Source organism: Chrysoperla carnea, chromosome 1 (genome assembly GCF_905475395.1).
Source record: "Chrysoperla carnea chromosome 1, inChrCarn1.1, whole genome shotgun sequence".
Taxonomy (NCBI): Eukaryota; Metazoa; Arthropoda; class Insecta; order Neuroptera; family Chrysopidae; genus Chrysoperla; species Chrysoperla carnea.
In genome coordinates this window covers 46,630-61,356 of record NC_058337.1, presented here as the reverse complement: position 1 = coordinate 61,356, position 14,727 = coordinate 46,630, and the positions used below count along the sequence as shown (strand labels likewise).

The 14,727-nt window shown below is 26.0% G+C and overlaps 2 protein-coding genes across 4 annotated transcripts; one reads left to right on the top strand and one right to left on the bottom strand.

Annotated features, from left to right (window-relative positions):
• Window position 1: 1 nt before the first annotated feature.
• LOC123305848 (putative uncharacterized protein DDB_G0288043) lies at window positions 2-2,216 on the bottom strand. 2 transcript variants are annotated; one of them, XM_044887683.1, is made up of 3 exons: window positions 2,114-2,216; window positions 939-1,356; window positions 2-870 (listed from the first exon to the last, which is right to left on the bottom strand). In XM_044887683.1, coding segments are annotated over exons 2-3 (246 nt in total). In that variant the 5' UTR covers window positions 1,183-1,356; window positions 2,114-2,216; the 3' UTR covers window positions 2-868. The 2 variants fall into 2 exon arrangements, with proteins under 2 accessions (XP_044743618.1, XP_044743617.1); XM_044887682.1 differs by having other exon boundaries at window positions 2-1,356; window positions 2,114-2,213.
• Window positions 2,217-2,392: 176 nt separating this feature from the next.
• On the top strand, window positions 2,393-13,271 carry LOC123305846 (ornithine decarboxylase-like). 2 transcript variants are annotated; one of them, XM_044887679.1, is made up of 5 exons: window positions 2,393-2,650; window positions 10,010-10,278; window positions 10,370-10,727; window positions 11,307-11,636; window positions 12,049-13,271. In XM_044887679.1, exons 3-5 carry the CDS (start codon window positions 10,541-10,543, stop codon window positions 12,990-12,992), a joined length of 1,461 nt encoding a protein of 486 aa, XP_044743614.1. In that variant the 5' UTR covers window positions 2,393-2,650; window positions 10,010-10,278; window positions 10,370-10,540; the 3' UTR covers window positions 12,993-13,271. The 2 variants fall into 2 exon arrangements, with proteins under 2 accessions (XP_044743614.1, XP_044743615.1); XM_044887680.1 differs by lacking the exon at window positions 2,393-2,650 and adding an exon at window positions 8,705-8,900.
• Window positions 13,272-14,727: the final 1,456 nt, after the last annotated feature.

Below are 14,727 nucleotides of genomic sequence, written 5' to 3'. Positions count from 1 at the left end.
CTATTGTACAAATGCTCTTTATTTTATGAAGTATTTACAAGAAATGATGTTTTAAAATATTTGAATCGAAAACCGAATATGAATTAATTAACTAATAGATCCGCAAAACGAACGGATCTCTTCAAATGCAACTAACGAATTCCCCAAGAGTCAGAAAACTATGACTTATATACGCGGCTGAAGGGAAGCAATATTTCAATCGCGTCTGTCGACAATCATCCTCGTGTATTCAAATTTGACCATGAAAACAAGTGACACGTGTAAATGCCACAAGTTTTAAGACTAGAAAGCTGAATATAATAAAATATTGTGTGTTTTATGTGAAACTGCAATTTATACAAAATACACGAGAACAACATAACATACTGATTTATAAACTACTACAGGGCGATTTACTACCGAGTACCGAGTGATAGTACGAATGTCATGGGACCATAACACTTCCGCCCTAACAAAAAAAGTTATTCTACCAATAATTTTGTTTTTCCGAAGTCGAGGGAGCATTTACATTCAAATTAAATTGTACTTCTTTTAAATCATTTCCAATTTGTTCACTTAATTTTATAATAATTCTTAATTTTTTTGATATTACTTTCAATCAACAACGCTCATCGTCATGTTGTTCTAATGTTGTTGTGTTTTTACTTTCCATTGTAGTTTGTTCCTGATTATTCTCACATTCTTTAATATTTTCATTGTCATTTCGATTAACATTATTTGTATTTTGTTCAATTCTTAATAATTCTATGTTTTCTGATTGTGTTTGTTGTTCTTGTACTTGTACTTGCATAACTTGTTGAGTAGTCGTCTTCTCATCAGTTGGTATTTTTCGTTTGCGTCGTTTAATTGGAATGAATAGTTGAGCATCCTCTAAAGTTGATAACATATCGATTGTATTTTCTTTTCATAATTTTTATCGATTAATAACTGATATTTACATTCAACATTTTCATCTGATGCTGATGTACTAGCTGCACTCATATCTTCCATTTGAATGTCATCTAAACTATCGTCATCTAGACTTGAACTTGAATTAAAATGGACATCTAAGCTACCAAAGCCTTCACTTTGATAGAAGTATAGTGATTCAGTTTGAACACCAGCTTCATCATTACATGATGTATTTTGTTTCTGACTCACATTTACATCATCTGAATTCTGTTGACATTCTCCTTCATCCATTGATTGAACAATATTGTATTCTTTCCTCGACTTATCGTATTCGTATTTTTTAAGATGTATATAAAGTTATCACAGATGATTTCATGACAGTATCAAAAATTTTAAGTTAATAAGAAATAATTTTATGACTACGCTTGACTCTTGCTTTCAGCATTAAATTAAGATTTCACTAAGCTGAAAAAATAAAACTTTAGGGTAAAATAGATAAAACAAGATATTATGTAAATGTAAAAATTATTATAGAATTCAGGGCTTCTTAAACTTTTGTAATTCACGACCCCATTTATGATTGCGAGTTTCTTGACGACCTCATACAAATATAAAAGAAAAATAAATTAATATTTTTTGATGATTTATTTATTAGGTAACAATATACATATACATATGAAAATATATAAGTTTAGAATTCGTTTTGAAACATACAAAAATCTATAATTAAAAATTGCACAAAAAATTATAAAATTGTATTTATTATAGTTTCAAAAATAAAAGTGGATTCTGACCGTCTTAATTCTCTCGAATATATTCAAGTAGTTGCGTGGTAAGTATTTAATTAAAGTATAAGTTAAAAATTTAATGAGATGGATGTGCCTGTTTTTTATTGCATAACAAATCAAATCTTGGTAGAATGTTTGAAACTTTTGGACGTAAGACCTCTTCGAAATTTTGTTGATAATTATTTCTCGGTATTATTTCGGCTTTTAGAGATTGACAAAATAAATTTATATTTTTTATTAATTCCAATAACATTTCATAATTCACAGTAAATGTTATTCAAGTTATTATAATACTCTTAATAGAAATGCAGGTACAAACAATCTTTCCGAACTAGAAGATTTTATGATATATTTATCTACGATAATTGTTATTTTATCTTTATAACAATAATTTTACAAGTTAAAAAACATTTTTTGTTAAATTGTATTTTTACCTCTCACGACCCCAGAATTTTGCTACGCGACCCATAGTTTAAGAAGCCCTGATAGATTGATGTTATGTCAATTAAAATATAGTATAATTATTATTTTATATGAAATAGTTAATAATTAGGGATATTTAATAACTTTAAGTTGATTTGATTTAATAACTCACTAACTAAAAATGTTACTAGACTAGCTAGACTAGTTACTTTAGTTGTATTTGTATTATACTTCATTGTGGTTGACAGTGTTCTGCTGTTCACGAATCTCTTCATGTTCAACTCTTGAGTTGTACAGACTGATTTAATTTAGTAAATGATCAGTCACTCATTGTCATTAATTATATTAAATTAATCAAGTATTGAAGATATTCTACCTATGATGAACTATTGAATCGAATTTAAATAAGATAAATAAACACAAAGTGTTGTTAAGTGTTAGTGTTATTATTTAAAGTGATTTCTAAATAATTTCATTACAAAAGTGACGTTAAAAACTCCACCATTCCGCCATTAAACAAAAGCCAACCCAACGGGTGGCTTATTAAGGTAATATTAGTATTAATATTAAAACATTATCAATGTCATTACTTAATTATTTATGAAGGCTTAATAATCTAATTATAATCATGTAACTAACTATCAATGATTCATATCATTTTATTAGTTGATAATGACTATCTACTATTGACTAGTTACTGATAATGATTAATAATGACTGACTTACTAGTGTCATTTGACTCAGACTGGTCACTAGTCAATCATTTTTAATTGAATCAATATATATATTTAAGTAATAATAAATAAAATAATTATAATTAATTATCTACATATCATATTACTTATACTTATTCTTATTGTCATTTATTAATCAAAGTCTATACCTACATTTATATTGATGATAAAATATTTAAATAATACATACTTAATATTTAATTATTATATTATCTTGTATTAATTATTATTTTAATATATATTTTTATATACTTATATTAAAAATAAATTTAATTTAATTAGTAATATTATGTGTTTGTTAACTACAGCTACTAATTATAATATCTGTACTAAACTAAATTAATTAATAATAACAACAAGCAATGAACCAACTAACTAATAACTATGTCTAATCTACATCTTTTAATTTAACTCAACTAAATATCTTTTATAATAATTATAAGTGTAAGCTATTTAATTAAAAATAAATAAATAAAATGATCTTTTTAAATATAAATATATATAATTAATTACAAGGACATATTATTTATATCATATAATATTTATAATTAGAACTCTGACTCTGACTCTGTATCTGTATAAGATGATAATAAATCTTATTACACAGTAGTATAGTATATTATAAGTTAGTTAGTTCAGTTAGCAACAACACTAACAAATAAATCAACTAAATTTAATTCAATTCATTTAAATAAATAACCACTTCAAATATTTGTTTATCAGTCGCTATTCAATCAATTAATTCTGCGAGATACAGAAAAAAAATTTTTCCAAAATTCTGTGCGCATCCACCTCTGCGATTATAATCTTCAACTGAATTAGTCTGAATCTGTTATGACGCACAACCTTGACTTTCGTAATTCTACGTGGTATTCATCACAGATATGGCTCACGGTTTTGAAAATGGTTGTGTACTTTTTTCCAGTGTTTCCTCTTCTTTCAATCAAGATCCAGCTTTCTGTTTGAGGTATTCACTTAAAAATCAAATCAAACAATGTATCGATGGACTATATTGTTAATTCAAATTTATGTAGATTCTCAATGGGAGGGGTTTGAACCCCCAAAGACTCTTCCATGTGCACAGACCTGATCCGCCCTCAATTCATTCAAATTATATATATCTAATTATTATTAAGAAGTTAATTTGGTAAATAACTTACTACTTAATTAATGAAACAGTCATTGCAAACACCACCTCTTGATCATCTATAGATGCTGGTGTTAGATGCTAATTTTTATTATTGGAGTTTTTAGAATTAAAATTTATACCTACTTAAAAAAGAAAATATGTAAACGTATCAATTATTCAATAAATTCAATTTTATATATTTTTTGCTTGAACTGCAATAAAAAAAAAAAAAAAAAACAGGTCGTTATGTTCTGTTGTTCAATTATGTCTATATGTATGATTGTATATTTGTTTGTAAATTTCTTTATTACCTCGTTCTCGTACCTTCCAAACAGCTCAATGGATTTCAATATTTAACGTATCATTGTAATTGTTTAAACACTCAAGTATCTTTATAAGAAAGCTTTTTTTTTTAATATTGAGACATAAAAAGTCTAAAATAGAATATACAATTTAAAAAATTAAAAACTCAACTGCGTTAAATCAAATTTCTGGAAGGAAAGAAACAAATCCATTAGTTTACATGGCGACTTTAACAGCCAGAATCCATTAAAATCTAGACCTACTAAAATCTTCCAAATAATTGGCCATGACTGTTAGAATCACCTTGCTTTGTAAACTACTGGAGTAAGTTCTGCCTCTTTAGATTTTACGTAATCGTTGTTTTTTTTTTATTAATGACGTTATAGCAACTGTAATTTAATTTAACTACTGCTCAATACTCAAAATTTCTGTTCTATATTCAATTTATCACTGCCAATTTAAATAGAAAATTAATTCAAAATGCTAAATTCTAATTATTGTAAGGAGGTGTTAACCGCAGAAGATCTCTTAAATATGTGTACAGATTGATCAATTTATTGGTTTTGTAGATTCTTTAGAATTGAATCAATCTAAATTGACAATAATATATTAATATTGTTATTAATATGTATTTTAATTTTATATATATTTTGATTGTGTGCTTCATTTTATTAAAATTGCATAATTTAGGTTAATATTTATTTTAAAAAAAAGTATAAAATATAGAATATAGATGGTGTGTGTGTAATTTAATGTTGGTAATGTAATTTTATGTTAATAGATGTCACTTTAATACTTTTACATATAATAATAATAATATGTATGAATGTATGAAAAGTAACTGTTAACTACCTACTTATTGTGTTGTGGTACGTACTACGTTATAAATAAAATAAAATGGTGGCTAAAAATAAGGTTAAACCACAATCACAATCACATGCTGTTAATGTTGGTGATTATAATAAAAAACAATTAAATAATACTAATAATAATTTATTTAAAAGTAAAAATATAACAAATACAAAAAATGAATTAAAATTAATTCAACATCAACATCAAAATGGTGGAAGAATTGAAAAGAAATATAAAAAGAATAATAATAAACAACAACAACAAGTTGGAGGAGGTAATAGATTAAGAAATAATAAAGTACAAGATATTAATATTGAATCAAATACAAATTGTAAAAAAAGTAAAACATTTGATAAAAAAACGTGGCGATTAAAGAAATATAGTAAAAAATATAAATTAGAACAATGGCAAGAAAAACGTAAAAAAGCATTACTTAATGAATATTATAAACAAATTAAAAATGATGATGATAATAAAAAATTAGATGTCAAACAAATATATAATGAATACTTTGATTCAGATGAAGAACGATTAACAAATCCTAAAATTAATTATGTTACCAATCCAAACTTTAATATTATTAAACAAAATACTCAAAGTTCATTATTTAAATCACAAGAAATAATAATCAATGATGATGAGAAAGATGAAAATGATAAAAATAATTTATTAAAATCACCAAAAAAGAAATTATCAGCTTATCATCGTGCACAACTAGAATATCAACGATTACAAAACGAACAGAAACAGAAGAAACAAGATCTATTACGACAAAAAGCTGAACGAGAAGAAGCTTTAAAGAAATATAAAAAGAATAAAATGGAAAAGTATAAGAAATTAAGTAAAAAAACTAGAAAAGGTCAACCAATTATGAAGGAGCGAATGGAAATGCTTTTAGAAAAAATACAATCAACTAGTGTTTAATTAATATTAAAATATGTTTTAAAGCGACAAGTGACTGTAACTGTGACTGTAACATGCAATCAAAAAACATTATTGAATTAAATAAAATAAAACATATTTTATCAAACAATGCTTTTTATTTTTAACTCCTGGTCTAAGAATATAAGTGTTATATGTTTGACTGCTATTTGTGTGTCTGTCTGTCTGTGGCATCGTAGCATCTAAATGGATGAACCGATGTTAATTTATTTTATTTTATTTGAAAGATCATTTAATGGAGAGTGTTCTTAATTATGTATCAAGTGCGAGGTTAGGGTTCCATACACGAAAAACTTAAAGTTATCGGGAGTTTTTTAAATTTAACTTATCACTTAAAATTTATATCCTATATTCATATTAAATAAGTATACATACTTGTAAGACTTAAGTATATATGTATATATGTACCTGCTACATATGCCTGATATAAGACTGATTCTAAAGTTTTAAGTTTAAGAATAAATTAGACCATTATTCTTATGACGTTAAGTCAGTATTGTACGTCTCTTGTTATCTTGTAATGTATAGTAATCAATCAGTCTTATATAACAACATGTGTATTAATTAATAAAGACTGCTGCTGTATTGCATTGAATTGAATTAATTAAATTACGTCTTAGTAATAAAATAATTATAAAAATAAATTGAATTGATTGGTGGTCTTTAATTAATAATCTTGTTGATATATGTGTGGTAAATCAAGTTATGTAGTTAATTAATTAATCATTACTTCACTTCAATACAATACAATACAATTTATTAATATTAGTTAGATACTTATTGATTTGATAAGATAAATAAATAAATAATTAAATACGTAAATAATACTAATATTGTATCAATATCATGTATTTAATGAATGATTGATTTTATTTAACATTGTACTTACATACAATCAAGTAACGATAGTAACTAATTACTAACTAGTTATTAGTAGTTAATATAATAATTAATAGTCAAAACAATTGGATGGTCTACATTTTATTTATATTATTATTATATACCTACCTACTATAATATAGGCCCTGAGTAGCTATCGTATGCAAATTAATTGTTTCTACGACATAGGTCCTAAATTATTGAAAAATTTACTAAGCCATTTCATACTATTTTATTTTATAGATATAGAGAAAACAAATATAAAAATATACTTTTAAAATGAGTACCTATCTTCAAGTCAAGTGTAAAGTTATTATTTATAAGCCAATCTACGGACGTATCTTCCGTTTCTATTGGGCGCGGCGTATCAAAACGAATAAAAAAAGGAAATATTTGTAGAATAAAATAAAACGATATTCTTTACAAATATTTTTAATAGTTTAGGAGCTATGATTTTTTTTTATTGTAATTAAACATAAAGTCAATCAGTCTTTAGTGTTATTATAATAATACAGCCAACATAACAAAACTAAGCTAATTGATGATATTCATTACTTAGAACTCAACACAATTAAATTTAATATTGAATACCTACTTGATAATGATATATTGAAATGAAATGTACTAATATTTGAATCTAATAAATAAATAATTATATATTTTTTAATTTATTAGATATCTAACAATAAGACAGACAGACAGACTAGTAATTAGTAATTAATATAGTTTAGTATAATTAATAAATTATTTTTAAAAATGGTACATGTGATTGTAATCTATTAAATCATATTTATCTATTATTATGACTATTTTCATGTCGTTGTTTGTTTTATTTGTTAAATACTTTTAAAATAATAATTTGGTGAAGATATTTTATGTTTTGAAAAAAATAATGCTCATTATGCTTACCTACAGCTACGTAACGTACATTATATGCAATGTAAAAGTTAAAACATTCTAAGTGTTATGTTGCTTACTTACTATTATCATTTAGAATGTTCTAACTAGTAAATTGGATAAATGATATAAATGTATGTTGATACAGTTTGTACAAAACATTTAGAATCTTAATTACTTTTAAAAGCACAATTCTGTAGCGATCGAGCTTTTAGGTTTTGAACTAAATCAAGTAAATTCATTTGAACTTATGACGTGAATTTACAGAGATTTGAGAATGAATCACATTCAATATGAATATAAATGTTTATTAAATCGCACGATGTCGTCTTATTTATTTAAGTAATTTTTACGCTGACTAACATAACGTTTAAAGTTTTCTTAAATATTTAAAAATGTTAAAGACTTAAAATGACTGGGTTCTAGTGTTTTTTTTATTAAAAGTACATCCTGCTCCCCCACATTAGTGTTATCTAAAGTACTATTGAATTGGATTGAATTGAATTTGACGTAAAATATAAATTTAAACACTTAATCCATTTAAATAAGGATTAATAATGATTATAATTAGAACTTGTAGACTTAGACTTGTACGTTACGTATTCGTATGATGATAGATGATTGTTGATTGGTTGTTCCTTGTAGTCAAGTCAAGTATTTGATTTAAAACTTATCTAAAATTTAAATTATTGGTTGATTTAAGTACAATAATAATAATAATAATAATAAATGATGATGCTTAAGTTATTCAAGTCTACTTAACTTATTTAATCTAATTTTTTTTAAGAACATCATCAACATTTTATTTGATAAGAATTTAATATAAATATGAATGTAATATTTGATTGAATTTCACAAATAGTTTGTGATTGTAGAATGTGCTTACAAGTCTATTACAACAATCAATTAACGCTTTTAGTTAAGAGCTTTACCGCTGTAGTTTTATTATTATATCAGTGGTCTTGACATCTTAAAAGCTCTATCTATTTAGTTTGTTTGCCATCTACATATATTATTTATTTATTTATTTTTTATTAATATTTATTTTTATTTTATTTATTGGTAAGTTTAAGTATTACATTTATTATTATTAAATACTATACTTAGTTCATTTTAAAAATTTTAAATTTTATACAAAAACATGTTTAATGTCGATCCTACAAGTTGCAACGGAATTCTCTTGACGGACAAGGGGTATTGGTTAAAAACTTGCTTTAATTAATGTTTCAATCTGTTCCGTTGATCTAATATAGAGATATTTCCTTAAATCATTTATTACATACATATTCACATTTACATTAACTTTACAACAAATAGATATAATTTTGAAGTATCCTTAAGTCAGATTCTTTTAACAGAAATGTCGTAAAATGATCTGAAAGTTAGATTCGCTTTGGTTTAATATTTAAACAGTTCTTTGTTCATTGTTCATTATGTATTATTTGTAAATGAGTCATTAAAACATGATCATAATATAATGATGATTACCTTTAACCTTTAAATTAAAAACGTTATCAATTAGATTGATATTAAATATTAATTAGATTAAGGATCAAGAATAAATAAACAAAGAACAAAAGATGAATGTAACTTGTGTTGTTAATTGAACTCTATTATCTAGTTCCTTGACACACAACACAAATCAATGATAACATTTTTATAACTTATTAACTTATAACTTATCTTTAATAATTATCTTAATATTTATTATATTTTAAATAATTGAATGTATTGCATTGCATCATATTTTAAATATTATTATTATTATTAACCTTTTGATAACTTTTGTCCCATATATGGGACAAAATATTTTACAACCTGAGCTAACAACTTGAGTTATGCTTCAAATCCAAATAAAAACTGTTAACAATAATTATTGTATTTGATTTGTAGTTTTATTTGTTTTTTCTATCAACCATCATCAAATCTTGAGTTTTTAATTTTAATTGATTAGTAATATGATTGATTGATTGATTATGTACCTACTTGTTAACCTGCAGCTGTACTTGCATCTGCATTCGCTCGCGGTTAGTTAATGTAATGTATTATGTATATACATATTTATAATGAACAGCAACTAATAGTATTACTTATTAATTAAATGATTAATTAATTAATTAATTAATGATATTACAATTACTACATGAAGTATGTTTTTAAATTAATTTCAGGGTTGTGATAGAACCACACCACGTGCTAACCAGATCCAGGTGACAGGACCATTTGAAGCTCTTTATAATTGGCGTATTTGTTTAAACGGTGAACCTCCTTGGTGCTAGCATTCACATACATAGCACTAGCACTATAACAGTAGCAGTAGCTTTGTAACAACACTACTTCTACTACTACTACTATTATTATTATTAGCATCATCATAGCTAAACACGTAAATTAGTTACTTACAAATACAAGCTGTTTGATCCTGAGCACAAGCTGCCTCGTAAGTATTACCTTAACTATAAACAAACTATAACTAACTATAGTTAAGTTATTTATTATTAATAACTTTTTATTTTATTTCTTAATTTTAGTTTGTTTACTACGACAGAACGAAAAACTTGTACTTGTCATTCATTTTGATTGATCAATTAAACAAATTTAATTAAAACAAACTAAACTACTTCTACGTTCAACGTTTTATTTTACAATTCTAACTAAATCTATATCATTCTATAAACCCAAAACAAAACAACATTATTAAAATGAAAGTAACAGAATTAGATGAACGTATCCATGTTGTGGATGCCAACACTGACTATCTAAGTGTGATGAAGACGATCGCTGAATCCAGTGGTCAAGAAGATCCATTCTATGTGTTGGACATTGGTGACATTGTTTATAAACATAAACAATTTAAACAGGTCATGCCACGTGTTTATCCATATTATGGTAAGTAAGAATATGAATATCGAACTTTAATCAATACCTTACATTCATCAAACCTACCTAGATTGTAATATTTTTTCCGAAATCTTCTGCATACTAAATGTTATGAAAAACGTAGAAAACGTTTTTGAGAGAAAATGACTTTTTCTTAAAATGAAACCTAGCTAGATAATTCCCTGCATATTAATCGTGTAACAACGTCATCTACTGAATGTTTCAGTATATATTTTACATAAATAATAAAGTTGTGGTTTTTTTTTTCGACCAATTACTTTGTTCGACGCAAACTTCATTCAAATTCTAATTTAAAATTGTACGCTGAAAATTCTAAAGACTACTATATCAATAAAAGATTATTGTCAAAATGTTCACCCACAGTACCACAGTATAAAGAACATAAACAAGACATTTTTTTAATGAAAATGAAGAATCTTTAATAAAGTTAATTAAATAATAAACCGGAATAATTGTATTGAAGGAGGTTTACTCAGGAAGGAGTTTCAAAAATGAGTTTTTTAATATAATATAAAATGAATAGGTAGAATACAATAATAATAATTGAAACTTTGTATTATTTGACAGCGGTGAAATGTAACGACAGTCTAATGGTGATTGAAATCTTAGCAGCATTAGGCACTGGTTTTGATTGTGCATCAAAAGCTGAAATCAATAAAGTGATGTCTGTTGGTGTTGATTCAAATCGTATTCTATTTGCTAATCCAGCTAAACCTTCATCACATATCGCACATGCAGCTGCAGTTGGTGTGGATCTGATGACATTCGATGGTGAAGCTGAATTGTATAAAGTGAAGAAGTTACATCCAACCGCTAAAATGGTGATTCGTGTTAGATGCGATGATGAAAACGCTCAATGTCAACTTGGAATGAAATTTGGTTGTGATGCTGAAACTGGTAAGATTTTAATTTTAAAAACAATACAGGACCAATTAATGTGTGGTGTGTTGTGTTGTAATTATTTTTATGTGATCTCATCTCATCTGATCTAATTGATATTGATTGAATCCATTCAGTAAATTTAAAATAATATGAAGACAGTCAAGTCAAGTCACGTCACGTTAGTTTATTCATTCCATTCAGTTACTGTAACGCATTGGGTTTGGATTGAAATTAGAATCAATCAAATAACATTCATTATATCCATTGGCAGTTGCAACTCGCCAACTGTTGAAAATGTATAACAACTTGTATAATATAATAACTATAACAACGATCAGATCAATCAATAACATAAATAAATAAATTTAAATTGATTTAAAATAAAATAAAATAAATAATTAAAATGACAATGGTATTTATTTTACAGAAGCTCCACGATTATTGAAACTTGCATGCACTTTGGGATTGGATGTTGTTGGCGTTAGCTTCCATGTTGGATCTGGTTGTCGTAATCCACCAGTGTTCCGTCGTGCTATTAAAACAGCACGTGGTGTGTTTGATTATGCAAAAACACTTGGTTACACGATGACACTCTTAGATTTGGGAGGTGGTTATCCAGGCGATAGAGGAACATCCATCCAGAAGATTGCTGATGTTGTGAATGAAGCACTAAATGATTACTTCCCAGAAGATGCTGAGGTGCCAGTCCATGTGATTGCTGAACCAGGTCGTTATTATGTGTCGTCTGCATACACACTTGCATGTAATGTCCATTCAAAACGTGAAATAAAAAGTCCAGCTGACAACTCGACCATTTCTCATGTCATGTATTACATCAATGATGGCGTCTATGGTAGTTTTAACAACATCTTGTACGACCATTACGAACCAACACCCATACTCATGAATGAAAACAAACGAGGCAAATTTTATCCATCCAGCATTTGGGGACCAACTTGTGATGGTTTAGATAAAGTTATTGATAGTATGCTTCTACCAGAAATTGAATTGGGTGAATGGATTTATTTTGAAAACATGGGTGCATACACATTAGCCGTTGCAAGTCCATTTAATGGATTCCCAGTACCCAAAGTACATATTATTGCTGATGAAAAGATATGGTTGTTGTTAAAAGATACGCTACCATTGACTGAAGAACATTTTGTTTTTGGTAATACTCCAACTAACATTCATTTGGGTTTGGATATCGATGGTAATGGTCGTCGTGCTGATGTACAACATGTATGGAACATGGAGCCCATTGAAATCAATCTACCATTAGCATTACCACCAATCACAATGACATGTCGTGACACACAAAAGAGTTCTTTTGATTCATTCATTCATCATGTGGATTCAATGCATCAATGATGAATCAATCAATCAATCAATCAGTTAGATAGAGTCAGTTGTTGAATTGGATTTAATTGATGAATTATTAATATTATTAATTAAATAAAATTAAACAAACAAACAAGTATGATTTATTAAATATAAACAATAAACAATAAACAAACAAGTGTTAATAAAGTTAACATTCCATTCATTCATTTATTTATGAATCAGAATCAGAATCAGAATTAGATAAATAAACTTTAAATGTTTATATTTAAAATACATACAAGAACAATAACATCTTACATCTACAATCAATCTAATTGTTGTTTGTTATTGTTGTTGTTGTTCAAACATCTAAACTTGTTTATTTTTATTAATTATTAAATTTTTTTGTTTTTGGGTACTATTTTTAATGAATGTATTTTTTATTATTTTAAATAATCTAAAACTTTTAATACTATCTATCTATCTATCTATATTCAATTCAAGAAGGTATATTTGATTGAGATTTGTTATTATTAATCAATCAATCAATTAATATGAATGACAAGTAGAAAATTTTGATCAATTATTATAATTTATTAATTATATTATTTAATATTTATATTTATAAATATTAAATAATATAATTAATAATAATTAATATATTCTGTTGTATGATGAGCAGAGAGGCAGCTTACTTGCTTCAAATGCTGCAAATAAACACACACACACACACATTAAATTAAATATAATTAAATTTAAATTTAATTATATTTAATTTAATATCATATATTATTATTATTAGTCATATAAAATTAATTACTTATTGTATTATGAAATGTATAATAAAATTATAAAAATAATATATGTGATGGCATAACTAAACTAAGAACTAAATTTATTCATTTATTTTATTAAAAACCTTTTTAAATATATATTTAATTCACTATTAATTAAATTCAAATCAAATCAACATTAATTCATGTACGAATAATGTCATCTTAAATTTATTTTATCAAAATTTATTTATTAATAAATACGTCTTATTAACTAATCAACGAAATAAATCCGAAAAAACCGTTTAACCAAGGAATTTACTCCCTATAACAAGATTTTTATCGGTGCTGGTGGAAAATATGACTTAACCAAAGAGCATAGGGTAGAGGAGAAGCAGCCCATATGAGCTAATGTAAAATCGTAGTATACGAGTTTCAGCGCCTCTACCGAGTAAGGCTTTTAAACTTAATAGATAATAGTCGCCCCCGCAAAGTAGTTAAACTTAATAGTCATACCCGCAAAGGCCTACAAACTTAATAGTTGATCGCCACAGACTCCAGATGTCACTTAAAATTATATTCCTGCTTCTTCTCTACCCTATACTCTTTGGACTTAACAAAGTTATATATGTAGCGATGTTTTGCTACGTCCATTTAGTATGTGTATTTTAAAATGGCAGGTTTGACAACGTATAGCCTGCAATGTATTGCTATCACAAATAATTAGTTGTGTTTTTCTGTTGACATGTACATACATATATAAACCTACGAATTAGAAACTTGTAACGTGTGTGAATTTCATTTGTGTAAATTATTTGTTCATATTAATTAAATTAATAGGGTATTTAATAATTTAAATCTGTTCGATTGTTTCAAATAATGGTGTAAGTATTTTATTTTAAAGTGATCTGTAATTTAAAATATATGTATAGCTTTTTTATTATGTACATAGATGGTGCGCTGTGTATCATTTTATTTTGACACTTAAGAAAGTCATTCAATTAAAATGG